Consider the following 21571-nt stretch of genomic DNA (forward strand, 5'->3'; position numbering starts at 1 on the left):
CTGAGATTGATCCGCTGTTATTGGATACTTGTTTCATTTCAACTCTATTATGTAGTTCTATAACTGTAATTATATGCAGTGACAAGCACATCGTTCTTGTTAGAAAAGTATGGGGTAGGGAAGAGTAGTGTTGAAAAGAATACATCATCAGCCAATAATCATCCACTGCTAGACATAGGCCTCTCCCAAGGAGCGCCACAACACTCGGTCCTCGGCCTTCCTCATCCAACCACTACCCGCCACCCGCCTAAGGTCGTCAGTCCAGCGGGCAGGAGGGCGTCCCACGCTGCGTTTGCCTGTTCGTGGTCTCCACTCGAGAACTCGTCTACCCCAACGGTTATCGGTTCTTCGGCAGTATGACCAGCCCACTGCCACTTCAGCTTGCATATTTTGACAGCTATGTCGGTAACCTTAGTCCTCTGACGGATGAAAAGAATACGCGAAAAGTTTATTACACGGGCAATGAAGAAGTTCCAGTGACAATAGCACCAAGTTACTCCTAAACGGAAAAGACTAGCTTAATAAAAACGCAAATATTGTGGTAAGATTCTAAGAAATCAGTCTATTTGGTCGCATATTGTATGTGGAACTTTTTCATTGCTCGTGGCAGTGTATTTTCTTGTTAGCGTGACAAACGCTACAATTAGACTAGGGTTTGGCAATATGGAATGAAAGGATTGGTCAGTCAGACTAGCATCAATAGCTTCAGACTGAAGCCTTTAGTCGATGAGTGCCCATGATGCCCATAAGGTGTCTGGGACACCTCACTCGAACAATTCTATTCTATTCTCTGTGGGGGTGTAAGTACCTGCACCTGGCTCTCTCGATTGGAACCTTTGTGCATATCCCCAAGGTCTAAACTGCCTTCCTAAGCTTGGACCATTTCCCACCACGCTGGTCCACTGCGGGTTGGTGGGTTCACATATCTAGATTTGCTAGATCTAGATATGTAGGTTTCCTCACGATGTTTTCCTTCACCGTACGAGCGATGGTATACATTGTACTTAAGTTAAAAGAACTCATTGGTACATGTCAGCGCCGGGATCGAACCCGCATCTCTGGCGTGAGAAGCGGGCGCTTACCCGACTGAGCTACCACCGCTCCAGTCACTCGAACAAGCCAAAAATTACTTAAAAACATGTTTTTAAAATATAAAATAGCCCATTTACATAAAACAACATATTCATATGTGTCAAATTAAAGTTACATTTCATGGTGGATAGTGGATATACTGTAGGACATGACGTCTTTAAATTTTTGTCAGATTATATTTGAAAGTCAATCGATAATACATTACAAATGTCTCCAGAAAGATAAGCTATCGCAACTTTTTTTCGTCCACTAGAGGTGTATCGAAGTTAAGTAACACAAAATTACACTTGTCAAATGTTGTGATATAAGCAATAAGTGATAACAACTATGTTGCGAATTTTGATTTTTTGGGTACTTCATATCTTTGGGTATGATTGTATCTACGTTGAGACAGATAATGGAATGCATCAATACTTGCATTTGCATCTACCTTGAGACTGATAAAGGTAAGCGTCCACCTGTAGGCAACGAACGCAACTGTCTTGAAGGGACACATCGCATTCAGTAATCTTTGTATAGAAATTCACACAAGTGCGCCCACTTCATCGGCATTGCCGATTACCGTCGTTCGCCCTTTCTCCATACATTTATGACTATCTGCGATAGGTGGACGCTTACCTTGATAGGATGCATCAAGTCTTGCATTTGGTGTGGTATTTTAATCAATAGGTATTGAATCCAATGTTGAATGATCATGATAATTTTATTCACTGTAACATTATTAACGTTATGCTTTTAAAATATTACTCGTATGACATTGAACTATCAAGCTAATCTTATCTTATGTGTAATCGCAAAAATAGTCCACTTTTTCTGGTAATTTCTAATCCCATTAGATAGAGATGTTCTTTTTTGTATACAAATTGGAGAATATAGAACATCTTACACATTATATTACTATGTACAAATGACGGTCTTGTCGGTTAAAGGTATTTCTTCCGTACAAATTTTGGGGGGATGGATTTATGATCGAATAGGGTGGAGTTTACTAAAGAATATTTACTATATTTTTTTAGATACCTACTGATTTTGGAATGCAGAATCTTAATATAATTTTTCCGCTTATTTCAGCTTCATGTTCTTGCATGTCTCCACTATCCACTTTCCTTTAATATTCGTTTCGGGGCTTGGCTGCGCGAACCACGTCTCTATCTCGTTGTTTTAAACGTCACAATTGCATGACAGCTCTCGTTCGTTTCTCGTCAGTTTAGAGTAACCCCCCAGCTCTCGTCCGTTGTATCGTTCGATGTCTGCAGTGACCCCGCGGGCTGCGTGTGCGCCGGTTCCACGCGGCTACCCTCATTTTCCATCGTGCGTCTGTAATTGGCCCATCGTGTGTCAATCATCCGAAACACGTTCAGTATCCCACTCGGAGTTTCAATCAACGGATTTATTGTTTTTATCCTCCCTAGTGATTATGTTTGTAGTTCTACTGTACTGTCGTTGGGATTCATCATTATACAGTCGTATTTGGCCATTTCTGATGTGATTTACGAATTGATTAGAATTTTATCAAAGTTAACTGTCGTAAGCAAGACGTTAAATAATGATTTCGATTAATTTATGAACAGTCGCATCTTCTTTCCTTGACTTTAAATCTAGCCTTCAACCTAGGACGGTGAACCCAAATATAATTTAAGATCTAAACAGAAAGAAACAGGTGCTAACTATCAGTGTGTAATATAATGAACGCAGTCCAATACTCTGCTCAGTTTTTCCTCAATGCATTGCGTTCGTTCGTATAGCTGTCCTTGTCATCCCGAACTTGTTTTATCGTCGGCGAATTAGCCACTTTGTTATGTATTTTTTTTTTCAATTTACTCTGATGTTTTAAATGATTTATCACGTGGCTATGAGGAAGGTTAATGGCACCCATACAAAGCTACTGCGTTGTAAAGGTTTGTAAATAAACGGAGAATCGTTAATTCTATTGGAATGAATTTTCTAAAAATCAGGTGTAAATAATCAGGCTCCTGTTGCGCGTTTTTGCTGTAATGTCATTGTTTAATTAAATCAACTGAAGTCTAAGTAGATCAGAAAAAAAAAATATTAACCTTACTAGCAAAACGAAACTTTGTACTTAGGTACCGTTTTGGAACGATTTTGTCAACGCAGTAAGCCAAATAAGATTATACAATGTACAAAGGCCTTATCAAATATTATTATAATTAAATAAAGGAACGTCTTCATCGCCACTCCTAACATTTTACTCTTGGGCATAAGCCTCTGCCAAGAGCGCACTGTCTTTCGCCTTCCTCATCCAGCCTATAACGGCTTCCTATCTAAATATCCCAGTCAAGCGAGTAGATCTCACTAGGCTATGCTTTCCTGTTCGTGGTCCACGCTACCCAAACGGTGATCGGTTCTTCGGTAGACATGACCAGCCCCGCACGTAAGCTTGAAGATTTTAGTCGTACTTTGTCTAAAATATCGCATAATAATTTAGGTAATTCTTCTTGCCGGTACCTTGCCTGTAAACTAAAATACTTCTTGCCGGTACCAAATTCTCTTGGCTTCCTTACCAATATTATTTAGTTATGTATGACCTTATACAGCTGTGACCACATCACAATCGTATCGGATATCGATCTGTATTGGCCGGTCACTTATTAATTGATTAGTATGCAGGCCGTGGACGAATGTGCGTCAAAACTTGTTGTCAAGTACGTCGGAACATGTTACAGCTCCATTGTCTAGAGATTATTAGCGCCAATGTATCTTATTTGTATTGTTAGGACATGGAGTATTGGTTTTATTTCATCCATTGTTTTTCTTTATGTGAGCTTAATGGGAAAAGTCTGATAATCAGTGGATCTATGTAACTTGATAAGCAAATCGATAACTAGTTATTTTGAGGTCCGCTATATACTTTTGACCAAAAGGGGACGCTGCATTGGCTGCAATATCTCTTGATAACTCGGCGCATCAGTTACAAAGAGGACGTACGTAAATGTATTGTGTGATTGAGGGTCGCCTGCGCGTCGTCTTGTTGGCATGGGCCACAGCGATGCACAAGCGATTTTATTCACTGTCTCAACTGTGTAACGGGGTGTTTTAGATTGAACCTAATGAGGTCGGGTCTTAAACGGAACTGAACACTGGTTTATGTGCCCCAAATCGAGTTTAAATATTTGAGTTTCGACCGATAACCGGTCTATTTAATTTATCGGGAGCTAATTACGATTAATAATATTGAAACGTAGAAGTACTTGTAAAAGTCAATTTTAACCTTAAAGTTTCTTGTGATTTAAGATTTGCTATAAAGTATCCCTTGTCAACACACAAAGGCAATAGCCCAAATTGGGCATGAATGGTCATGAATGGCCGACCGTTTGAACTTCACCACACGACAAGGGCATTGTGACGACAGAAAAAGCGGGACAAAAAATCTGGACAAACGGCATAGGTACAATAAAATTTCAAAATGACGCATTACTAAGTTGAGTATTTGGAGCAAATGATAACATTACCACCGATTTGTGGTTAATGATAAATTAATGGGGTATAGCTTTAGTAATTATCCGGCTGCCATACCTTGGGCGGTTTCTGAGGAGAGAAGTCTTGTGGCTCGTGTCGTGGTTGTTCCGTGATAAGAAAAGTTGTTAGTGAATGTGTGTGACGTCGCCATTTTAAAATGTGTGTTGTTGGTGTTCCGGAGTTATCCCACGGGAGAGACAAGCTTGTCTCTGTTAGCAAAAGGTAAACAAAAGTGTAATTTATTTAGAAAGAAATACATAATGTGTTAGTTAAGAGCTACCGTTTACTGGTGTTCATGTTCAGTGTTTGGTATATTTTTTCTTTTATCTATTCTTAATATAATGAGGGTTTTTGTTAGCCAATAGTAAAATTATCCACTATTTAAATAAAGCAGTTGGGTCGATAGATTCTCGACAGATACATTGTACTTATTAATGAATGTACTAAGTAGCTACTTCATCCCATTCATAAATTTAATAACGTTTGCAAGTGCTTATAAGGTTTCAAAATTGTATACACATATCATAATCTCATATTATCATTATGTGACTTTACCTGCACGTTAAAAAAATAATTTATAAGAAATGACAGATTCTAAAGTGATAATAAATTTCAACGTTAACTAAAATACATATTTTAAATTTTTATTTTCCTTGATATTCAATAATATTGCTACCGTATCGTTCTAGAATATTCTAATCTAGTGTGCGAACGTCACCGAACACTAATGATGATTGACATCCAGTTCAAGGATGGAAAGTTTCACGCCTTGCTATCAAGTATTAATTTTATGATCTAACAACGACGCCCAATTGCAATTTTGACATGGAAAATAAATATTTAAAAAATGTTTGGTAGGTCATGGTCTATCGGAAAGCTTCATGTGAAAGCATTCATCAATTGCTAGACTTTGTACGCCTGCCCAAGCATGAGTATAAGACCAAGGAAAGCGAAAACGAAGCAATTTTTTTGGCATTTACGCTTCTACGTCAAAGGTCAAACTCCATACAAATAAAGAGTTAACATTCTTGCTTGTCTACTACCAACCGACCAATGCCACACCTGGGTAGACCCCCGCCCCCTCCCATAAGACGGTCACAAACATAGAACTTGACTAGGGTTTGTCACCGTGGTGAAAAGATTAACCAGTCATATTCGTAATCAATCGATGACAGCCCAAGTCGCGCGCACATCAAGACGTGACAAAAGTTTTGCATATGCATATACGACGGAGAACTTTTGTCACGTCTCGATGTGCGCGTCTTGAGCCCTGTGCTAGCCCTTCCGTATTATAAGGTACAATTATCCTATCAACCTTTTAACCCTCATCTCTTTCGTCCCCAGAAACAATGACAAGCGCAAGGAGAAGTCGCGCGTGGCGGCGCGCTGTCGCCGCAACAAAGAAGTCCAGATATTCTCGGAGCTCACAGCAGCCCTACCCGCTAGGAAGGAGGATGTGGAGCAACTGGACAAGGCTTCCATCATGAGGCTCGCCATATCGTACCTGAAAGTGCGGGATGTCGTCGCTTTACGTGAGTTGTTTTTGTTTTTATAGTATCTTATGGCTAAGCAGGCTCCATGAGTGTCGTATCAGCCGCTCCTTATAGCTACAAGGAGGTGCAGATATTCTCGGAGCTCACAGCCGCCCTACCCGCTAGGAAGGAGGATGTGGAGCAACTGGATAAGGCCTCCATCATGAGGCTGGCGATCTCGTACCTGAAAGTGCGGGATGTCGTCGCTTTACGTGAGTTGCCTTTGCTTTTGTAACATCATAAGAGACGAAAAAAACCTCCACAAGGGACGTCAGTTAGCCCTTAGCTAGCGTAGTTGGGCCCTGCCCGCCAGGAAGCCCGCGATAGCGTCGTGCGTGATAGAGGGACCCCTGTACAACCAATGGTTCTAAGAGACTTTAGCCATCCAAGCCAGCCATCCGTGCAGCACAGGCTCGCGAGGAGCGAGCAGTCCGTGTATGTGTGTGGTCCGGGAATCTACAATAAACTACCTAGTGATGTAAAAAGTATGCAGACACTACAAGGATTTAAATATAAACTCAAAAAATGGCTCGCTACGCAGGCATTCTACACGGTAGGAGAATTCATCGACAGGTAGAAATAATTAAGTATTGTCTCTTTGACATCTTCTATTGTAATAATGTATCAATGTGATAATTTTAATTTGTTGTTATTTCATGTAATGTTATATATTATTTTATGTTTTTTGACTGTGACATTGAAACTAGATTAATTTTCGTATTAATATTCTATTTTATTTTGACATTGTGACTATTTCTGGATCTAATTATTTAATTTTAAAGTTTGGTATACTTATGTATCACTTTTACTGTTTATTTAATATTGACATGTAATGAATAATTATCAATAAACAAATCTAATCTAATCTAATCTAGCCATGGTACAGCTGCCTACCCCGTGAAAGAAATGTAAAATGACAAAAGTTTCCTAGGCAAGACTAATTTAAAATTCTGCGATGTTGTGTTTCCGATAATTTGCTAATTTATTGATGCGATAGCTAGGTAGGTGCTATCGATAACCGTGACCTTAATTATTATCGAGTACTTACCTTTATTACTATTAGGTCCTGGCTTTACTATCACATCTTCTTTGAAATATTGCTTTCCTAATCCGTTTTTTTTCTAATTTAAAACTTATGTATTGTATACCTAGAATTAATAAGTAGTTAGTACTGAAAATTGCTCCCAGCTCAGCATAATGCAGTGACTTGATACGTCCGCGCTGATTTTCATGCGAAGCTTACTTCAATATCATCCATAAAATTACGACTCTAACGACTCACGCCATGTACTAATGTACTCTTGACCAATGTATTCACAGTATTCACACTGATATCCGCCTTATCATCATCACGTATCATAAATAGATGTTGGTATGACCCTACACGTGCCCCCTGGGTGGTGCTAACGAGTGACAACGCCGAATGTCGGGCGGCGGTAAATCGACCCGACCTCCTCTCCTAGCAGAGGCGGCGATCTCCCGCCGTAAAAAAGGAGAATCACCAACACGCCTGCCAAGCGCGGTGATTATGGCAAATACACCTCCTAATGATGGAAAAAACAAAGCCCCGGCCCCCAGTCCCCGGCAGCCCCGCTATCCCGGACTCCGGTAGCGGTCACGGTAACGGCGGGGCAGGGGGTGCGAAGAATCTCCGGCAGAGAGTCGGCTACCAGCCCAACCGACCCTTGCACCTGGCAACATATAACGCACGGACACTGAGGGAAGACGTGAAGATAGAGGAGCTGGAAGAGGAAATCAGCAAGTTAAAATGGGACATTATAGGGTTATCCGAAGTCCGACGAGAGGGAGAGGATACGGAAATTCTCCAGTCCGGAAACTTGCTGTACCACCGGGAGGGCGACCAACTGTCCCAAGGGGGTGTCGGGTTCATCGTCAACAAGTCCCTCGTCAACAACATCGTTGAAATCGGAAGTGTGTCGACACGGGTGGCGTACCTCATCCTGAGAATATCTAAACGATACTCAATGAAGGTCATACAGGTTTACGCACCCACATCTAAGCACACCGATGATGAGGTCGAACTTGCGTATGAAGACGTATCGTCTGCCCTGCGTAAGTTCACTACTCATTTCACGGTGGTGATGGGAGACTTTAACGCGAAACTCGGAAAACAAGAAGGCGGCGAGACGAAAGTGGGGTCACATGGATTTGGAGTCAGGAACCATCGTGGGCAAATGCTGGCTGACTTCTTGGAGAAGGAGGGCCTCTATATGATGAACTCCTTCTACAAGAAGAAGCCACAAAGGAAGTGGACGTGGATTAGCCCCGATGGGAAGACTAAAAACGAGATCGACTTCATATTGACGGATAAGAAGCACATATTCAATGATGTCTCAGTGATCAGTAGGGTTAAGACCGGCAGCGATCACCGACTCGTAAGAGGCACTTTGAATATAAACTGCAAAATAGAACGCTCCCGTCTAATGAAGTCCACGCTCCGTCCTACTCCTGCTCAAATCCAGGATCCCGAAAGCTTTCAGTCTGAGCTTTGCGACCGCCTGATATGTTTAGAGAATTGCGTTACAGTTGACGATTTAAATAATAGGTTTGTGGAAACTGTCCGAGAGGTAGGATCGAAATATTTTTCGTCCCGAACCAACCGAGGACCTCAAAAACTCTCAGATGGGACTCTGAGTCTCATAAGAGAACGGAGAGAAATGAGGTTGCAGTCTTCAGTTGATATGGTCGAATACAGACGTCTAAACAGACAGATCGCCAAAGCAAGACGTTGCGATATGAGACGCTACAATTGCAAGCGCATTCAAGACGCAATAGAGCAAAACAAGGGCTCCAAAGTCTTTGCTAGAGATCGATCTGTTCGGCAGACTCTGTTGACCCAACTGAAGACCGACACTGGCAACACCGTTTCATCAGTGCCCGAAATTCTGGGAGAAATTGAGAGATTCTACGGACAGTTATACACCACAACACAAAACCCTATTACCAGCGGTGCTCACGACAGCCGAGCGCCACTCACCCGACACTATACCGAAGATATTCCGGACGTCAGTCTAGACGAGATTAGTATAGCTCTCAAACAGCTAAAAAACAACAAAGCTCCGGGAGATGATGGAATAACGACAGAACTTCTGAAAGCCGGCGGTAGACCGATTTTAATAGCACTTCGGAGGCTGTTTAATTCCGTCATACTCGAAGGCACAAGCCCGGAGGCATGGAGCAGAAGTGTAGTGACTTTGTTCTTCAAGAAAGGCAACAAAGCCCTATTGAAGAATTATAGACCCATTGCACTTCTGAGCCATGTGTACAAGCTGTTTTCGAGAGTTATTACGAATCGTCTCGAGCAAAGACTCGACGACTTCCAGCCACCCGAACAAGCCGGGTTCCGGAAAGGCTATAGTACCATAGATCACATACACACGCTTCGGCAGGTTATACAGAAGACCGAGGAGTATAATCTACCTTTATGTCTAGCGTTTGTGGACTATGAGAAAGCCTTTGATTCTATTGAGCTCTGGGCGATGCTTCAATCCCTTCAGCGGTGCCATATAGACTATCGCTATATCGAGGTGTTGAGATGTATGTACAATGCTGCCACAATGTCAGTTCGATTACACGAACATAGCACAAAACCGATCCAGTTGCAAAGGGGCGTGAGACAGGGAGATGTTATTTCTCCGAAACTGTTCACCTGTGCACTGGAAGATGTTTTTAAGCTTGTAGAGTGGAAAAGACTGGGCATTAACGTCAATGGCGAATATATCTCTCATCTACGATTTGCTGATGACATAGTTATTATGGCGGAAACGCTGGAGGAGTTAGGCGAAATGCTCACAGACCTCAATGATGCCTCTAAACAAGTTGGGCTGAAAATGAACATGGACAAGACAAAGGTCATGTCGAACGAACATGTTTCATCATCGCCCGTAACTGTAGGAGGTGTCACCATCGAAGTTGTTGATCAGTATCCCTACCTAGGACAAGTGATCCGATTAGGAAAATCCAACTTCGATAAAGAGGTAGCTCGTAGAATCCAACTCGGATGGGCAGCGTTCGGGAAATTACGACACATCTTTACTGAAAACATACCTCAGTGTCTGAAAACAAAAGTTTTCAATCAGTGCGTGTTGCCAGTGATGACTTACGGAGCCGAGACGTGGTGCTTCACCAAAGGGCTTATCCACAAGCTCAGAGTTGCTCAGCGTGCTATGGAAAGGGCTATGTTAGGCGTGTCCCTGCGAGATAGGATTCGTAATGAAGAAATCCGCAGGAGAACTAAAGTTACCGACATAGCCAAAAGGATTAGCACGCTGAAGTGGCAATGGGCTGGCCACGTAGCCCGCAGAGCCGACGACCGCTGGAGTAGAAAGGTTCTGGAGTGGAGACCCCGTGTCGGCAAACGGCGTGTCGGTCGCCCCCCAACCCGTTGGTCTGATGATCTGCGGAAGGTAGCGGGAAGCCGCTGGATGCAGATGGCGGGTGACCGTTTGGGGTGGCGATCGTTAGGAGAGGCCTATGTCCAACAGTGGACTACGGAAGGCTGAGAGAGAGATGACTTGATTTGGAGTGGGCTTTCTCAAATCATAGATATACTTATCAGTTTACATAAATGTTATGTAAAATTATTCTAAGTAGTAACAGTATTATCATATTCAGATTTTGAGAGACTTGATGCAGCGATGCCTTTATCGTTCCATAAGGGATTACAGGTCATCAGTGTTCTCTGCATGTCTTATTACGGAAAGGTGATAAGACTCCTTAAGTAGATGTAGTAGGTCAGGTGAATGTTAATACTGAAGTCCAGTGATACACTGACGCATTTTGCTGACGGTCCGGACGCTGTCAAACCGCAAAGCTATTTTATGCAGATCGCGTATTTCATTGTGGGAAGAGTCGTAAAGTGATGAATGGGAGATGCTATGAAAATATTGATATATCGGCCACCCTTTTATCTGACCACTGCCAAAATGAGCCTCTCCGAGTGATATAACTAATGCCTACGACCCCTGTTGCAACGTTGCAACCATAGAAATAAATAAACTAAAAGGACCAACCTGGACAGTCAGTGCGTGATGCTAATTGGACTGCCTTAACATTTCACCTCTGTGATAAACCCTAGTCCGACTCTAGTGGTTTTCGCTGAAACGTTAAGAATAAAACCAGTACCGTTTAAGGTCGTTGGTCCTACGGGCTGAAGGTCCCTCGCTTATTTTGCGTTAGTTCGATTATGTTTTAATTCTAAACCACTCATCAGCCCACCACAACTCATCAAAAACTAATCAACCCCCAACTATCCAGTTCCAGAATCCACCGCCAAGACCGCCGAGCCCCAGCCTCCATCCCTGGACGAAGTATGCTCAACTCTATCGCAGCAGTCCCTGGAGGAAGTATGCTCGTCTCTGTCGCACCTTCGCGCGCTGGACGGCTTCGGCATCGTGCTGTCTCGCCAGGGCGACGTGGTCTACTGCAGCGAGAATATAGCGGAGCATCTCGGTGTGTCTCAGGTGAGGACTTTGCCATCCGTTACTGTACCTTGTAAGATATAGCGTGAGCCCTATGACAGCTTGACAGCATATAATCCATTTCCATAATAATCATAAGTTTAATTTGTTATTTTAAAGGAAAAACTACTTTGTTTACCTGCCATAAAGATATATGTGAATCAAACGTCATAGGGTTCATGCTATATTCTTACAAAGTATAAGCATCTAATCATGTTTATCAGTAAATACTTAAATGAAACCTTCAAGCTGTAGTAGCCTAGTAGCAGCCGTCTCTTGACATTATATTAGAAGTCGGTTCTTTCCATTTCGGGTTTTCCATTTGAATCATATTTCCAGTTTTTATGCGTATTTGAGGAAATCAATACATTAGTAATTAGTATTTCCTGCAACTTTATATTTACTCATAAAACTTTAAGTAAATTAAAACAATTATTAAATACATTCGTTAACATCATAAGTAACATCTTTAGCTTGTAAGCTGCATTGCTAGACATGTAGGTATGTCTCTATCAAAACACGGGCGAGCCAATTTCGTATCTCATTAAAAACAACACGTTAAACTCAAAAGAACCATAATACATAATTAAAACAACAATAGAATTAGGTAAACGATCGACTTCCATTGCGCAACCGACGTCATTCATAGGCGCGTGCGCCGCTTTATGGAATATTTTTATAAACACGCGGTCGTCATCCGCCAATCAGAATAGACATGGCACTGTGTGCATAGTTGTCACTGTTAGATTAACAATATACAAAGTAGATGGTGTATCACATTAAAAAAAAACAAATAAAAACTGCCCCCCTTTGTTTACTGTCATACCGTTTAGTTCAACCTAATGACAACCATTGTACCACATGAATATGAATAAAGTCACAAATCTTTCAAGTGAACTAATTCAATATAAGAGCTCAGTGGTAGAAGTGGGGTGTTATTAATTAGTCTAGACGTTTTAACACTGACACTCTGTCTAGTTTGTATTAAAATATCGTTGAGCCACTGTGTGCATAGTTGTCATTTGATAGTTTGGTTTATTTGTATTTATTATGCGGCGCGTGAGTTTACTGCTTTCGCCTACTTGGGTATTTAGTTCATGTCAAGTAGCGTGCTTTTAATGTGCCATAAAAATATAGTTGGTATGATTATGTAGGTATGTCTTAAAGGGACTTTTGAATAAAGTAGACAAGAAATCTACTTTATTGCTTCCTTGATAAAAAATAACCTAAGAAAGTTATAGAAATACTAGATTTGGTAACTGGCCGTACAAACAATCTAAAATGGTTAAGGTGACGAGAGGTGTTCCTCAGGGATCAATTCTGGGCCCAATCTTCTTCATCACCTTCACAAATGATCTCATCAGCTATATGTACCGAAATATCCCAAATATTGAATTAGTTTTATACGCAGATGATACAAATGCGGTACTGTATGCTGACGACCTTAACACACTGAATCAAAACGTTAGAGCAGCTCTCACAGCTTTCGATACATGGTTCAGTAGCAACAATCTCCACTTGAACCCAAATAAAACTAGTGCTATTATCTTCAGAAACACAGCCAGAAATCATGATACGCTGGATATTGAGTTCAATGGAGATAAGATCGGTTTGGTTGAAGAAGTCAAGTTCTTAGGTGTTACCATTGACACATTCCTGAACTGGAAGCAGGAGCTTATATCATATAGAGGGTATATAGAGGGTTCAATTATATAATCATAATAATATAATCATAATCTTTATTCCAAAAAATTCTTACAAACTTGTTATACATATATATTATATAGTAGAACAAGGGTCAAGTCTCTACTCCCTAAATAGGTGGAAAACCTGTAGCTTAGGATGAGTAGATGCTCTTCCCTAGAAAATTGTACGATTATAAATACGCTTATAATTATGTACATTATTATATAACATTGTTTCTGTAAGAATACTAAGTATAAGTATATATAAAGCAATTTTAGAATTTAAAACTATAAGAAGTTAAGGTTATTTTTATAAATTTTAAAAATAATACCTGTGATATAATAAAAAAATTAAAATCAAAACAATCAAAATTCTCATTTAACAATAGTTAAGAGGGTTTCAGTCTCCTCATAATTTAGCGACAGTAGCCAATTTCTCAATAGTTTTTTACAATCAAGATGAGTTTTTGAGTAAATTCCTAAAATTTTATTTGATTTATTGTATAGATAAGGTCCTAAAAAGATAAAAAAGTTTTGCATAAATTTAGTGCGGGTTAAAACGGTCGTGCATACTTTGTCATTTCTTCGTTTATTTTCAATAAAATCTTTATTATAAAATAGTGTTTTATGCTGTGACAGAATTACGGTAAGAACGAATATTTGTCTGACTGTTAACACCTCGCAATAATTATATAATTTTGACGTAGGATAATAAAATGGTTTAAAAGTGCATACTTTTAATACGGCCCTTTGTGCTCGTTCTAAGGTTAAAAATGCCGTTTTGTTTGCACCTCCCCAACTAGAAATACAATACCTAAGCAGAGATTCACAAAGAGCTAGATAAATTTGTTTTAAAAGGGTTGAATCAGCAACGTGTCTTAAAATTTTGAAAACAAAAATTAACCTCCGTACTTTACAGCTTAAGTTTTGTATGTGTTTGTGAAAATTGAGGTTCATGTCAAGGATAACACCTAGATATTTAATTTCAGTTACATTTTCTAAAGGTGTACAAGTACATTTAGTCGGTGTTGTATTTGGACATTCATGGTAAATTAATTTATTATTATTATCATGGGGTAAAGAAGAATTACGTATTGCAAAAGTGATATACTTCGTTTTTGCCGAGTTTAGAGTTAGGATATTGTCTGTTAGCCACTCATTTACCAGATCGAAACCAGACTGCGCCAGTGCATACACTCTATCCCAATCCCTACTCTTGAAAATAAGAGCAGTGTCATCGGCGTAAGCAAAGATTTTGGCTTGGGGTAATTTGAGGCCGCACAAATCATTCATATATATTATAAAAAGTATAGGACCAAGAATGCTGCCTTGAGGCACCCCATAATCAATATATGCAATTTTACTCGTGTAGTTACCTATTTTGACACACTGCCTCCTACCCTCAAGATAACTTTTAAAAATTTCAAGTGATTTATCTCTTAAACCAATTCTTTCAAGTTTATCCAGCAGGAGTTTGACAGAAACCGTGTCAAATGCTTTGGCTAAGTCAAGGAAAATTCCTATGCATTTTTCACCACTATCTAATCCCCCGGCAATATAGTTTGTAAGATCTTGTACTGCGTCAGAAGTAGATTTTCCTGTACGGAAACCATATTGGTTTTCAGATATTATTTTATTTTTGTCAAGAAAATCCACAAGTCGCATTTTTAACAGTTTCTCAAGAATCTTTGATAAAGCCGGGAGGATAGAGATGGGTCTGTAATTATCAACACGGTTTCCGTCTCCTCCCTTATGTATAGGATGAACCACTGATAGTTTAAGCGCATCTGGGAAAATGGCGACATCTAGGCATTGGTTGAAAATATATGTAAGCGGAGGAATGATTATGCACTTGTTTTGCTTTAAAATTTTGTTTGGAATACAATCCCAGCCCATGGTGCATTCATTCTTTAGACTTATTATAATCTTCTCTATTTCCAACGGATCGGTGTTTAACAAGACAAAAGAATTTAATTGTTGTTCACCAGCTTGAGCAGTGTTTTTATTTTTGTGACGTTCGGTGTTAATAATTTGATCTGCCAGCTTTTTACCAATATTTGAAAAGTGATTATTTACATTTTCAATTGATTTTTGTACAGTTTTCTCGATGAATAGTAGTTCTTCATTTTTATTTTTAGATTTTTTTGTTGATGTTATTTCTTTTATAATTTCCCAAGTTTTTTTATTATTGTTTTTGGCTTCATTAAGTTGTTTTTTCTCATAATCTCTTCTAATTTTTTTAAGTAATTTACTGATATAATTTCGATATCTTATATATGTAATTTTTAAAGTCTCATTTGTAGAATCTTGTTTTGCTTTACGATGAAGGTTATCTCTGTTTCTTAAGCATCTTAGTAAACCCGGAGTAACCCACGGTTTAATAATATTTTTACGACTTGGTATTTTATAGATCGATGTATTATTTTTTATGGTATTTTGTACTGTGTTTATAAAATTATTGATGGCAATATTTGGATCTGATTCTGTGTATATGTCATTGAAAGTAAGGCTATTTAAATCATTTGTAATTTTTTCATAATTGATCTTTGTTTGGGTTTTTAACATCTTATTTTTAGTGTCACAATCAGAGTACAAACATAGAAGGACTGCTTTATGATCGGTTATAGTCGATTGTATTACTATTGTTAGGCATTGTTTTCTTGTTTTCATAAGAAAATGATCCAGGCATGCTTCGCTTTTATCTCTCGTAACATAGTTGTGTCCAGGTTGTAGCCCAAGATAAGCAGTTAATTCCAGATAACGTTCAGCATCATGTGATAACTGCTTTTCTGTGTTTATGTCGATGTTTATATCGCCTGCTACAATAATATTTTTGTAAGAGGATAATTCATGAATACATTTTTCAAGCGAGGCCAAAAAAGTGTCAATTTTTTTAAAACATGGTGATCTATAAACAGCAATTATAGCAGTTTCTTTACCAAGAGTAAGTAGCAGACAATTTCCACCCTTAAAAGGCGGTTCCTCAAATTTAAAATTAAGATCATCTCTTGTATATATTACTAATCCATCGTTTTGATTATACAAGGTTTTACTATAGCTGTGGTTATAACCATTTATTAAAGGTATTATTTTGTTTACTGAAAGCCAACATTCCGTGAGTATTATGACATCACAATCGACTTTTAGATCTTGCATAAATACAAAGAAATTTTCTATATTGCGCCCTATGCTCCGAATATTTTGCGTTAGTACTTTGAGGCTTTGTTTAGATGGGCTTATAAGCTTGTGGCAAAGTTGCGTAGCAGCCTTACAAGATTCATATATGAAATCTTTATCTAGATCATTTGAAATATTAAGTGTATTATCGAATTTTAAGTTTGAGATTATCATGCATTGTAAAGGTCCATATTATTATATACATTTTTTTATGAGAACTCATTCTACAAAACATATTGGCTAATCTATTTTTCCTGTAGGAGGTGAAAGGATTTGATGAGAATTTTTTTAATAAGGTATGTCTGTTTTTCTGTTGGTTAGGTGTAACAAGTAAAACTAAGAGCAAACATAAAGAAATAATACAATTAACTATTATTAAACTAACATGCAATTTTTTTGGGACAGGCAGTCATGCAGCATTCTTCATCTTATCCAGATCAGCTTCACTTGAAATGCGGGTGCAAGGCTTGTTTTCAGTTTTGCGAACGTAAATTTGTCCTCGAGACGTCCAGCAGTAGGTATATTTATGTTCTTTCGCAAATTCTCTGGCAAGATAGTAGTAGTACAATTAGTTCAGCATGCTTTGCTATCAGAAGCTTAAGAGATGAGCTTAGCCTCGAACGTCTCAAAATGGTATACTTTGCATTAGTGGAGTCGAGGTTAAGATACAGCATAATGTTCTGGGGTCAAAGTCATTACTACAATATGAGGAAAGCGTTCGTAAGTCAAAAACGGGCCATACGAACAATGGTACGAATTGCACCCTGGGTCTCCTGTAGAGAATTTTTTGTTAGGTTGGGCATCTTAACCGTCCCTTCCTTATACATTTTAGTACTTTTAACTTACCTCGCTAAAAACTTGCCTAGGTATGAGTCAGCTGACGAGAGAACGACAAGAAACAAGTCGAGACGGAAAGAAATTCGTATTGAAATGTTGACGGCTAGACTGAAAATTGCGAAACACTGTGCGCGATACCAGGCAGTTTTCCTATATAACAAGCTTCCAATCGACTTAAAACAAATTGACAATGTCACAAGGTTTGAAAACGGTTTGCGTGCCTTCTTGTTGGAAAAGTGCTTCTACACATTAGATGAATATATCAATATGCATGATTGATTTTGACATTTTAATTGTATTAACTTCATAATTATTATTATTATTTTTTTATTTATTATTAATTTACTCTAATTTATAACTACAATTTATTTATTCAATACTATTAAGTGTAAATATGTACTGCATGCAACAATTTATATTTTAATTTTTCTTGATTTAGTTTTTAGTTGTAAGTATTTTTAAGTGACATTCAGATACAATTTATTATTGTGAATTGAATAAATGATTGATTGATTGATTGAGAAACATAACATCGGTACATCAATAAAATATGAGTTAAAGTATTTATATTTAGGTGTAAACTTATTCGAGGAACACTTTTTATGGATGTTTAATTGATTCGTAAATCATAATAATTAGTCATGTGTCCAATGACGTCAAACACACGAATGTTGTATACGTTATTTAAAAGAGTATTTCGTTATTCATAAATACTTAACATTTACCTGTACGGAATACCGACAGACACTAGATCTGGGCATCATTTTATCACCGTTTTAAGAGGTAAAATCGAATGCTCAACAAAATCTCAATCTCAACGAATTACTAACTCAGAATTTTATTACGTAAATATGCAACTCTGTTATCTAATTTAAATAAGCAGGCCCTGCATCACATTATTTACCTAAGTCAAACCAACATAGAAATGAATGATGAAATTTGAGGTTCGCAGCTTCACTTTAATTATTCGGAAGAGTGGATACGAAGGTAAGAGATGGGAGAAGTAGTATTATCACCATCATCCCGTAACCGTCCACTGCTGGACATAAGCCCCTCCCAAACAGCGCCACAACACTCTGTCCTCTGCCTTCCTCATCCAGCCACTACCGCCTACCTGTCTAAGCTCGTCGGTCCAGCGGGCCCTCAAGATCTCGTGTACCACACAAACTAAAAGAAGTAGTGTTGTGGAAAATAGGTACATATGTACCTACGTATTTTAAAGCAAAAAGATAATCTGTCTCCGGATTTGTATAATCTTATCGCTAAGCATGCACTACAGTTGTGGTTTAGCTGTAATTGTGTAATCTTCTGTTCTGAACACTGATTGATGCATTCGACTGCTTGGTGACGTATCTACTTATATCCTAAAGCTATTATTATACCACTTTGATTTTGAGATTTGCAGTCTCGAGGGGAGAAGTAAAGCAAATGATTACCGACCTTCGATACGAGATAGTATATTAGTACTCAAAGATAACGAAAGATTTGCAAGCAATATTGATTTACTTTGTAACCCTCTACTTGCTACACAAGCTTTACACCCAGAGATTACTTTTGGTCCAACAACCGTGGACTCTACCGTTATGTGTTCCAATATCGTTAATCTAAGATTACATTGTAATTTTATCTCATTTGTCATTTTTTCATAAAATTATTTCATGTAACACTAAAGTACCTAAGAGTGAACCCACCAACCCGCAGTGGACCAGCGTGGTCGTAATGCTTGGGAAGGGAGTTTAAACCTTGGAGATATGTAGTTACAAAGGTTCCATTCGAGACAGCCATGTGCAGTATACAGTATACTATACACCCTTACAGATAACATAATAGAGTAGACTCCTCCTAACATTCCACTTAATCCTCATCCACAATACTAAACATCCCTTCTAACACCCCCCATCTCTCTTTCCAGATGGAAATCATGGGCCAAAGCGTGTTCGAGTTCAGTCACCCGTGCGAGCACGACGAGATACGCGACGCTCTGCGCGGGGGAGCGGGACGGCGACAGCTGCTGCTGCGGTTCAAATGTACATTGACGGGAAAGGGACGGAATGTGTATCTCAAGTCCGCCTCTTACAAGGTTAGTTGCTGTGAGATATGGTTGCTTCTGTATCTGGATTGTTTGTAAAAGGAAAAGAGATTTAGATGACTTTGCGGTTCTAATGTACGCTGACGGGAAAGGGACGGAACGTGTATCTCAACTCAAGTCCGCCTCTTACAAGGTTAGTTGGTGAAGATGATATAAGGGTAGTGTGAAAGGGATGGAGATAGCAGATGCTTCGGTTCAAACGTAAGCTGACGGTAAAAGGACGGAATGTGTATCTCAAGTCCGCCTCTTACAAGGTTAGTTGGTGTGGAAGATAGAAGGGAGAAAGGAATAGAGATAGGTGCTGCTGCGGTTCAAGTGTACACTGACGGGAAAGGGACGGAATATGTATCTCAAGTCAAATTGTTATTGTAGAAAGCCAGCCAGAAGATATTAGTTGGAAGCGATGGATAAAAATCGGAGAAAATGTTCCTCTTCAGGTTCATACTAAAACATACATGAATGGTCCACTGCAATGGGTTGGAGGTATGAATACTACCTACACGAAACTACAATACTTATCTACTCTGGACTGAGAGTGTGAATATTTTTTGTTTTGTCCTCAATAATTAACCATCAGTAGGTATTTAGCCCAAGACAATAAACATTGCAAATAACAAACTAGACTAAACACACAAAAGTAACGCATCCTTGATCTAGTATTCTGGTTAAATGAGGTGATGAAAATTTATAGGTCGCAATATTAACATTTATTTAGAACACACACAGATCTCATTAAATTACCAAGTGCTTACGTCCTTCTTAATATAGTATGTATAGCTAATATACCTTTGTTATACATACTTAGGTATCCTTATTATTATTTAGATAGATACAGGTGGTTTTAGACCTGCCTCATTGGGACTTACATTCTTACAAAGATAGCAATGCATGAAGAAGAAGAACTGTAAGAACTAGTAAGAAGTGACTGTAGAAATGCATAAATTCTTATCCTACATTAATTTTAATGTGATATCAATGTACAAGTTCTAATCTATCGGTACCAACATGATCTAACTTGGAAAAACTTTGGAAGTTCACTGAAAAAAAATCCCCCTTAAATCTGTAAATTGAAACTCTTTTCTAATTACTCTGGCAATCCTTTCTAGTCCACAACTACAACTATCTTGAATGTTAATGACTGACTAATATATTTTATTTTTTCCCTCCTTGTTTCCAGGTGATCAAACTCTCCGGTCACCTCCTGGTCCCTACCAACGACACATCGGGCGGCGCTCTCGTGGCCGCCGGCTGCCCCATACCGCAGGGTGCGGGGGGCGCGGGGGGCGCGGGGGCGGTCAGCAAACATAATACTGATATGACCTTCACTAGTGCTGATGATGGGTGAGTTTGAGAATGGATGCTGTTGATTTAGCGTACTAGGTGCGTGAACTCTAATCATCATAGCGCTGCCTAAGGCACCATTAATGATCCATTAGTTAGAGTATGCTCCGATAGAGTAGGATCCGATTCCACAAACTGTGGCTGACGCTGTAGGCAAAAAAACGTATATGATCTATAAGATATGTCACTAGTGATGATGATGGGTGAGTTGAACTCATGATGACTGGATGGATGCTGTTGATTTTGAGGTAAGCGTCCAGCTTTCGGCATCGTACTCAACGCACGCATCGCATTCAGTATTCTTTGTATAGAAATTCACACAAGCGCGTCCACTTCATCGGCATTTTCTACATACATTTAGGACCATCCGTTTGATCCGATACGTACGATACATGCACATGCAAGAAACGTCAGTCCATAAGTATAAATTTGTGGCATAAATCGAGATTTAACACTAAACCTAGATTTGATATTTTCGTGCAAGTGGCCCTAAATGAACGTATGTGACATTTTAAAAAAGTTATGTGTACTAGCATGGGTTTTGTATAGTTATCGTCTACGACTACATCTCAATGTAATGAAAGTGAAATCAAATAATAACCCAACTGTACATTTGGCTAGAGCGGCGCGCTACCAATTTAATACGTTCTATAAATAGTTAAATAGCTATTGACTAATAATTAATTTATTCACTATTATTATTCCTATTACCTTGGCTGGGCTGGTCGATTAAAACAACGTAGTATAAGTGGCCTTGATTCTTTATTTTGGCTTTCAACTAGTAACCACTTATGAATGGAGCTTTTGGCGAGACAAATATACAAGCCATGTTATGTAATTTACATAAGCGTCTAATGGTTT

At 39.1% G+C, this 21571-nt stretch overlaps 1 protein-coding gene across 4 annotated transcripts in view; it reads left to right on the top strand.

Annotated features, from left to right (window-relative positions):
- Window positions 1-21571, top strand: part of LOC105384842 — a 94421-nt gene that overhangs the window by 17009 nt on the left and 55841 nt on the right. For 3 of the 4 annotated variants that reach the window (XM_048630114.1, XM_048630112.1, XM_048630111.1), the window contains exons 2-5: window positions 5914-6101; window positions 11379-11584; window positions 19193-19360; window positions 20547-20710. In XM_048630114.1, coding sequence (XP_048486071.1) covers window positions 5914-6101; window positions 11379-11584; window positions 19193-19360; window positions 20547-20710 — 726 coding nt within the window. Of the gene's footprint in view, window positions 1-4422; window positions 4792-5913; window positions 6102-11378; window positions 11585-19192; window positions 19361-20546; window positions 20711-21571 lie in introns of those variants that run through there. The other variant, XM_048630113.1, reaches the window with a different exon arrangement.

The sequence above is a fragment of the Plutella xylostella genome, chromosome 25 (assembly GCF_932276165.1).
Source record: "Plutella xylostella chromosome 25, ilPluXylo3.1, whole genome shotgun sequence".
NCBI lineage: Eukaryota > Metazoa > Arthropoda > Insecta > Lepidoptera > Plutellidae > Plutella > Plutella xylostella.